Raw genomic sequence first — 9,565 nt, 5'->3', positions numbered from 1 at the left:
TGTTACCTTGTTACCAAAATCAAAGACATAAAAAAAAGAAAACAGATCAATATTCCTTATGAATAAAATGTAAAAATCAACAAAATACCAGCAAACCGAATTCAATAACATATAAAAAGAATACTGTACCATGACCAACTGGGACTTACCCCAGGATTGCAAAGTTGTTTAATGTATGAAAATGAATCAAAGGAAACAATAGAGTGAAGGGGCGACCTGTGAAATGAGGAAAATATTTGCAAACCATGTATCTCATGAGGAGTTAATTTCCAAAATATATAAGAAACTCCTACAAGTCAGTAGCAAAACAAAAACAAAAACAAAAACAAAAAACCACAAATAAGCTCAAAGGCAAAGGACTTGAATAGACACTTCTCCAAAGATATACAGATGGTCAACAGGTATATGAAAAGGCGCTCAACATTACTAATCATCAAGGAAATGGAAATCAGAACTATGAGATACCACCTCGCACATGTTAGGATGGCTATTATGAAAAAACAAAAAAACAGCACCGGGGGCTGGGTCTGGTAGGCTGTGGGGCTGACTGCGCGGGGCTCGGCTGAAGCGGCCCGCTTGCGGCCTGCTGGACCATGCCGAGCGGAGCGTGCGGCTGGCTCGCCTCAGCGCTGCGGGGTCCACGCGTGCCGCCGTTCGCGGTGGCCCGGAGGTGCCTTCACGCGTCGGGGTCACAGCGGTCCGCGGACAAGAGCGAGAGGCCCGGAGAACCCGCCCCGTGCCTTCGACCCAGCGCTGCTCGAGTTCCTGGTGTGCCCCCTCTCCAAGAAGCCGCTCAGATATGAAGCATCGACAAATGAATTGATTAATGAAGAGTTGGGAATAGCCTATCCAATGACGGATGGGATCCCTAATATGATACCACAGGCAGCTAGGATGACACATCAAAATAAGAAGCAAGAAGAAATGGAGCGGCACTAGGTCATAATTAAAAACAGCAACACACACAACTAAACTTTCTTAATACCACTTACCTTTTTAAAAGTCAGAGTGGCAGGTACTAAGTGGGGGAGAAGAATGTTTCTGTCTCTTCCAACGTTGACTGTCCTTATTCCGTTGGTCTCTTTAGCAGGACTGTCCTACTCAGCCTCCGTGGAAGAAAACGTCCCACAGGGCTGCACTAACACAGCCAGCCTGTGCTTTTATGGTCTGCTCCTGCCCATTACCATACCAGTTTATGTGTTCTTCCACCTTTGGACTTGGATGGGTATTAAACTCTTCAGGCATAATACAACCAGAGCCAAGAGGACATATATGTCATGTCTATCTCTGAAAGCTCAACTACATGGAAATACTGGAAACCCACTTAAATTGCAGGAAAGGTGCTTTGCCTTGCTTCTCTCAGAGGTTTAGGACTATGGGAGGCCTAAGCTGCAGAAGTTTCTTTGGTATTTTTTGTTCTGCCCTTGTTTTTTGAAAATTCCGATTAATAACTCCTGTATCAGAAGAAACACTTAAGCAGTTTCTTGTTGGATAGTAACAGTCCCAACCATCACCTGATGACTTTCTTACCCTATTCATCTAAAAATTAGTAATTAAAATTTTTATATGTTTATTTTAAAGTATTTGGCAGAGTTACATGTTAAGGATGACTAAAATAATTCATTCCAAAGGAGTTGTTATGTTGGAGTAGTTGTAGAGAAACGTATTTGAGCTAGTGTGCTATAAAACTATAATAAAAGGGAAACTTCATGTACTTGCAAACATGCTGAGTTTGTAAAATTATCTTCGTTTGTCATCAAATGCTTACATTAGTAATAAAACAAGATGACACTTTTCCATCAAAAAAACAAACAAACAAAAAACCCAAAAAAACAACCCCAAAGGGAACAAGTGTTGGAAGGTTGTGGTGAAATTGAAACCCTTATACACCGTTGATGGGAATGTAAAATGGTGGAGCCTCTGTGGAAAATGTCAGGAAGGTCTCTAAAAAACTAAAAAAGTGTAAAATATATAATGAAACATTGTTCAGCCTTAAAAAATGAAATATTATCATTTACAACAACATGAATGGACCTAGAAAACATTATGCTGAGTGAAATCAATTCAGTCACAAAAGACTGCAAGTACACACACTTATATGACGTTTTCAAAATATTCAAACTTATAGAATCAGAAGATAGAATGGTAGTTTCCAGGCAATGGGGGCGGAGGGAAATCGGAAGTTGTTTACTGGGAATAAAGTTAGAGTTAGACAAGATGAGTAAGTTCTAGAGATACACTATACAATGTAGTGCCTCTAGTTAACAATGTGGTATTGTGCACTTAAAATTTATTAAAGGAGTAGATGTCATGTTAAGTTTGTTACCACAAACAATAATAGCAACCTCCCAAAACAAAAACAATGAACCCCAGAAAACAAAAAAGAAAGGGACACGAGGATGAGTAAGTTTACTACCTTGATTGTGGTGATGGTGTCATAGGTACATGAATATACCCAACCTCAACAAATTGTATACATTAAACACATTCAGTTTTTGTATTTCAATTGTACCTCAATAGAACTGTAAAAAGGGAAAATTAACTAATGTTATATACTAGTGGAAAAAAGGACAAAAAACCCACTACAGCATCTTGGTAGATACAGAAAATGTGACAAAATCCAACACTTTTTCATGATGAAAACACTCGACAAATGAGGAATAGAAGGAAATTTCCGTAGTCTTTTAGAGGGATCTATGAAAAACCCACAGATAACATCATAGTCAATGGTGAAAAACTAAAAGCTTTCCCCCTAAGATCGGGAATGAGTCAAGGATGTCCACTCTCACCATGTGTATTCCATGTTGTACTGGAGGTTCCAGCCAGATCAATTATGCAAGTAAAGGAAATAAAAGACCTGCAGATTGGAAGGGAAGAAGTAAAACTATCTCTATTTGCAGATGCCATAGATGACATAATCTTATGTATAGAAAATTCCAAGGAATACACACACACACACAATTTAGCACTAATAGTGAGTTCAGCAAGATTGCAGGATATAAGAACAATATACACAAATGAATTGTTTTTCTATGTATTCATGAGCAACAAACAACCCAAAAATGAAATTGAGAAAGCAATTCCATTTATACTAGCATCAAAAAGAATAAAATGATTAGTAATAAATTAGACAAAATAAGTGTAAAATCTGTATACATAAAACCATAAAACATCATTAAAAGAAATTAAAGAAAACCGAAATAAATGGGATGACATCCTATGTTCATTGACTGAAAAAGTATTATAAAGATAGAAATACTATTTATTTATTTATTTATTTATTTATTTATTTATTTATAAACCCAGCTGCCTTTATAGCAGAAATTGATAGGCTGATCTGAAAAGTCATATGGAAATAAAGCAACCTGGAATAGCCAAACTAATCTTGAAAAAGAAGAACAAATTTGGAGGACTCAGAGCCCAGAAATGAACCCTTACTTTTATGGTGAATTGATTTTTGACAAGTATGTCAAGACAATTCAGTGAGTAAAGAATAGTCATTTGAATATATGATGCTGGGACAACTGGGTATTCACAAGCACAGTATTGAGGTTAGAGCCCTAACTAACAGCCATTGACAAAAATTAACTCAAAATGAATCATAAAGCTAAACATAAGAGATAAAAATATAAAACTCTTAGAAGAAGACATGGAGGAAATCTTTGTGTCCATAAGTTAGACAATGATTACTGAGATATGACAAATGCCAAAAAAAAAACCCAAATTGGACTTTATCAAAATTAAAAGCTTCTTTGACACCATTAAGAAAATCAAAAGACGACCCACAGAATTGATAAAATATTTGGAAATCTTAAAACTTATTAGGGACTTATATTAAGAATATATAAAGAACTCTTAAAACCCCCAAATAAAAAAAGACAAAGAATGCTATTAAAATATGAGCAGAGATTTGAATAGACATTTTCCCAAGGGTTATACAGAAAATGGCCGATAAACATGTGAAAAGATGCTCAACTTCATTATGCATCTGCATATGAGGCATATGCAGATCAAAACCACAATGAGATACGACTTTTACATTCACTAGGATGGCTATTAAAAAAAGAGAGAAAGAAAAATAAGTGTTGGTGATGACGTAGAGAAATTGGGACCTTTATTGCTGGCAGGACTGTAAAATAGTACACCAACTTGGGAAATTAGTTTTCTCGTTTTGCAGTTTCCAGTTAGTTTTGCAGTTTCTCAAAATGTTAAACAGAGATTATCATATGATGCAGCAATTCTACTGCTGGCCAGATACCTAAAAGAAATAAAAATGTAACCATATAAAAACTTGCACACACATAGTCATAGCAACAGCATTATTTACAATATCCCAAAGTGGAAACTACCCAAATGTTCAACTGATGGATGGATAAACAAAATATGCTATATTCATACAATGAAATATTATTCAATGATAAAAGGAATAAAGTACTGAAACATCCTATAATGTGGGTGAACTTTGAAAACGTGCTAAGTGAAAGAAGTCAGTCCCAGAAGACCACATACTGTATATTCCCATTTGTCTGAGATGTCTAGAATAGGCAAATTTATGCAGACAGATATTAGATTAGTAGTTTCTAGAGGCTGGGGTAGGGGGAGTGGAAAATGAGTGTTAATGAGTATAGACTTGCTTTTTGGAGTGATGAAAATATTCCAAAATTAGATAATAATCCCTGTACAACTCTGAATATATTAAAAAGACTGAATTGCACACATTAGAATGGTGAGTCTAAAAAAAAAAAGAGTGTGTTTTATTATATGTGAATTATATCTCAATAAAGCTGTTATCAACAAGACTATTAGAATTGAAAGAATTTAAAAGAAAAGAAAACTTGACCTTTAAATTGTACAGAAAAACAAACATTTCACTTCTGAGAATGAATTAAAAGACAACATACTACCTTGGTTTTTGGTTGGCTTTTAATATGGAACATTGTGGGAGTTATGCACAACAAACACTGGTCCCCAGAGAATCTTTGCCAGTGCGTAAGCTGTGACCTAAAATATGGACTAGACAAAGAAATTGAAACCAGAAATCCTGTTTTGGACTAAAAACACTTGACAAATGATTATAGAAAATCGTAGCGCCTTAAGGCCCACATAAGAGAGTAATGGAATTTACTTTACCTCTTATATCTTTCCACAAGAAGATAAAAAAGTGTGCTGGGAAAGGTAACTCCCACTGGACTGTTTCATGAAAGCTCATGAAAGGACCTGTTAAATCTTTCAGAGAATATATCTTCTTGAAGATTTTCTGCAGTAAAGGAATAGTTGAGATGATGAGAAAACAAAGAAACAATGAAGTCAGGTGGGAGGTGAGGTTGTCTAGACCCCTGAAAAGAAGCATCAGTCAGATTGCCTTAGTATCGTCGCCAGGGCCTCGCTACCAAGCTCCAAACCAGCCACAACAACCCAGTTTCTGGCCCTGCTTACAGGTGCTGCTTGCCACCAGCAGCGAAGGCCAGATGCCAGAAGCTGCAAGCTCCAAGCAAGCCCCCCTGGCCCAGGTTTCCACCAGTCTGATGCAGTTCTGATGCCGTGCCAATCCTCCAGATGACCTTGGGATCATTACCATCTAATTGTAATAATAATAAAAAAAACCAACACACCAACCAACCCACCGATAGATTGGACAGCGCCCATTCAAGGGAAGAAAAGAGGTGACACTTTGATTCTTCATGTCTCCTGCCCCTTCCCGGAAAAACCCTGAGATCAGCTTGCTTACCAGCCCCCTTAATGACCCTAACCCCATAAAACCCTGACCATGAGACCTAATGGGGAGAAATGTGCCTTTACAGCATAAGCTCCCCTTGTCCATTCTCTGACCACTAAATAAATTACTTACTTGCCATCAAATATCTATTAGTTACTTGACAAATGGTGTTGAGTAGAAAAAAAACACTGCCACAGGGTTAACAGTAGAGAAATCACAAGCTGAAAAGTTACTGTTCCTCCATTGGGACAATGACAAGGCCCACTATGAGATTGGCTGATGAAATCTCTAAACAGAGGTAGAGTCTCAGTTCTTGACATTTGTCATGGGTTAGATAGGAATTGCCCTGTATTGTTTAGATCTAGAACCATCGGGTAGATCGTGCTTCCTGGAATAAGGCTTTGAACGTTAGAGTTGTGTATGATGTTTCATTCCTGGATCCTTCTAAATTTGGGGCCCTTTCTTCTGTGTCTAACAGTGTTTTGCCCATTATTCCATGTACAAGATAGCTGTAGACTGAGAGGAAAACAGATAGAAAAGACAAAAAGCCGCAAAAGAGTTGATGGTTAGTCTTTTTTAGTTTTGTGCCCTATTTGTCCAGGTAGAATAAAAAGGCTTTTTGGGCAGTGATAATCGTGCAGGATAATAATGACTAACATTTCTTGAGGTACTCGTACTTTCCATGAATTGTCCCATGTAATCCGTATGACAGTCCTATGATTTGGGTAGCATCATGATTCCATTTCATAGATGGGAAGTGGAGGCATGGAGGGGTTAACCAACTAGCCCAAGGTCATGTAGCCAGTAAGTGCTACACCTAGGATATGAATGGAGGCAGGTTGATTCCAGGGGCACATTCTTTACTGTTAATCGGCATATGTTTTATATGACATTTTCTCTATAGTGTTGTTTAGTATCCACACCTCACACAGATCATAATTACTTGATAGCTTACAAGATGAAATAAAATCATAAGCCATAGTAAACAAGGTCATAAGGAGCAGTATAGCATCAAGCCCATAGTGAGCTCTAAAATTGTTGGGTTTTCTGGGCGGAGTGGGGCTTGAGCCAGGTTTAAAAACATGTTCTCAATATCCCTGTACAAAAGAATTAGTTGGTGATGTTGGTGAGAAATGTGGATCTTTGGGCTCCTTCTCCTAAAGATTGTAATTCAGACCTGGGGGTAGTAACTTGGGAATTCACCTTTTAAAAACAACCCACGTCTGTTGTTTTGGCACATAATGGCTAGTGGCCCATACTTTGAGAGAGAGTGTCTTAAAAACTGTGGGATTTGATGAGTAAAAAGGAAGAAAAAGCAGGGCATTCAGGCAGTGATATGGTTATAATGTGGTCCATGTAGGTGAATAGCAGACCGATTTGCCCCAACTAGTCAGTTCTGATGGTTGTTGTTTCATTTACTTACTTCTCCAACCATGTGAGCACCAACTGTGTGCTGCTTACTACAGCACTTTGGGAATACAAAGATGAATAATGGCATAGTCATCTTTCTCAGGGAGTTCATCTTATAAAGGAGGGGCGGACACACACACACACACACACACACACACACACACACACACAGCCGAACAACAGCACAGTGGTGGATGTATCTGCTCGCTATGGGAAGGCTACAAAAAAGGGGTAAAATAAAACCAAGATGAACTTTGAAGGATGGCTGGGGTTTGAACACAGAGAGACACGGGTATAAGGTAGTCCAGACTCAGGGAACTATGGGATGAAAAACATGATGGAAAAATGCAGAAAAAGTTCTGGCATGACAATGAGTGTGGATTGGGCATGAAGTATGTGAGAAGTGATAATGGGGAAGCTGACTGGAAGGATGTGTGTAGACTAGGTGGTGGAAGGCCTTAAATGTAAAGGCAGGAATTTGGACCTAATTTTACCAGCAATGGGAGCCATGGGAAGTTTTGGTTAGGGGCGGTGAATTCAGTCAGTCAGGAGTAGTGAGTAAACTGCATTTGTCTGATTAGAGGAATCATCCTGGAATACTTAGGAAAATGTAAGTTCTCAAGCCCCTCTTGGGTAGATTCTTATTCAGTAGGTCTTGGGCAAGGCCTGGAAACCATTATTTACAAAACAAAACAAACAAAATAAAACAACAAACAAGCAAACAAACAAAAAACCCTCATGATTCTCATGCTCAGCAGTGTGTGGGCAACATTGAAATAAGGAAGGCTTGAAGGCAGGGAGGGAAGTTGGGAGCCCATTGCTGTAGTTTAGATGAGAAGAAGTGTACAGACTTGGGGGTGCCCATAATGATTCTCCCAGAGCAGAAAGACTCAGAGGCTATGACAGAGGTAGAAGTAAGGAGGGCTTAGTGCCTGGATATGAGAGAGAAGGAAGAGAAAATGACTAAAAAGATGTTTTGCCTGAATTTCTGGAAGATGTTGGGCCATTAGCCTCATTAGGGAAACGGTCTTGAGGCTTGACTATAAAAGTGCTGATTTTGAGATGCCTTTAGGAGACTTCTTCACGCAGTTGGAACTAGGGTCTGCATCTTTGGATGGGTTTTGGGAGTGGATGTGTAGATTTGGGAGTCATCAGGTAAGAGATAACAATTGAGGACATGTGATCGATCTCATCTCAAAGGGATGAGACTCAGCTACAAAACGTCGGAGAAACCAGGAGAAAGAGAGGACCAGTGTGAGAGCAGGAAAGGTTGTAAATGGGTGCAGTGTCAGGAAATCGAGTGAGAGCAAGTTTTAAGGGGGAGAATGGTCAGCAGTGTTAAATGCTGAAGGCGAACCCTTCAGTTTTGTGATGTTAGCCTTGTAGTTTCGCTGTGACTTAATTCTTAGAGTTGTGATAGACGTGGAAAATTTTAACATGAAAGCAGCTGGATCAGTCTGATTGGCAGGTAACTTTACAGAGGCGCCAGAATTGTAACTCCCCCTCTTTCTTACAGTCTCTTGAGGATGAAAATTGTATATGTACCTTTAATTGCCTAATTAATTCAGGGTGGTTTATTTGTGTGATATACTTCATTCTTTCAAATGGCCAGTCATTTTTATATGTGTAGTTTTCAATGGTTTCTTGTAATACTTCAAATTTATGTAATTTTAAAAGCTTGTCCTATGAATTGCTATGCCATTTTATATCTTGCTGTTGTCATAGCAACTGGTTATAATCACCTCCTTTTCACCTGAATCTCTCAGTCTGGTCACTGAAAATTGCATGCAAATGTGAGCTTTCCACATCTTACAGGAAGGAGAGGATGAATGGAGGACTTCTGATTTGCTTCTTCTCTGATAAGAGGATTAAAATTCGGAGGATGCGAGACCAGCTTCTGTTTTGCAGGAGGTTGGAGAACAGAAAAATCTTGATTGGAAGCGACAAATAGTGGCAGTGGAAAGGGAGGAGGAGATAGGCCTGGGGCCTGAGGAGGGAAGTAAGAGGGTGAGAGGGGACCGTCCCAGACTGAGGAGTGACCCGGGGCTTTAATGTGGCAGGAGTGTGTGGGCTCCCAGGCTTACCCGCCCAGAGCCCTGAAAGTGTCCATCATTAACTCTGCCTCAGCTTGTGAAAGCGGCCAGCACAGAGCTGGAGCTGAAGGAGTCCTCTTTCTGTCCTGGAGTCCTGTAGGAAACCACCACGGGCTGGGAGAGGCTCTGCCCTCATCCCCTGCAGGGCTGCAGAAAGGAGAGGGGAGTTTCTGGCCCAAGGTGAAACTTGGAATACATTTTCCCATTGGACCATTTCTGAAAGTTGTAGGTGCAATGGCAATATTGTATTCAGCTACATTCTGAGTTTACTAGGCTTTTGTAGACCAGTCTGACAGGTATTGTATAAAGATTTAAGGGATGGCCTTTGGAACCTTGTGGATTTGAG

At 39.4% G+C, this 9,565-nt stretch overlaps 1 protein-coding gene and 1 pseudogene across 1 annotated transcript; both read left to right on the top strand.

The window, feature by feature from the left end:
• The first annotated feature begins 582 nt into the window (after positions 1-582).
• Positions 583-939, top strand: LOC112822785 (protein preY, mitochondrial-like; annotated as a pseudogene).
• Positions 909-1,699, top strand: LOC112822786 (phosphatidylinositol N-acetylglucosaminyltransferase subunit Y-like). The gene has a single exon (XM_025870518.2). It carries the CDS (start codon positions 1,036-1,038, stop codon positions 1,369-1,371), a length of 336 nt encoding a protein of 111 aa, XP_025726303.2. The 5' UTR covers positions 909-1,035; the 3' UTR covers positions 1,372-1,699.
• Positions 1,700-9,565: the final 7,866 nt, after the last annotated feature.

The sequence above is a fragment of the Callorhinus ursinus genome, unplaced genomic scaffold (assembly GCF_003265705.2).
Source record: "Callorhinus ursinus isolate GAN/ISIS: 27379988/994484 unplaced genomic scaffold, GSC_fseal_2.0 scaffold8, whole genome shotgun sequence".
Lineage (NCBI taxonomy): Eukaryota > Metazoa > Chordata > Mammalia > Carnivora > Otariidae > Callorhinus > Callorhinus ursinus.
This window is presented reverse-complemented; position numbering and strand designations above follow the sequence as displayed.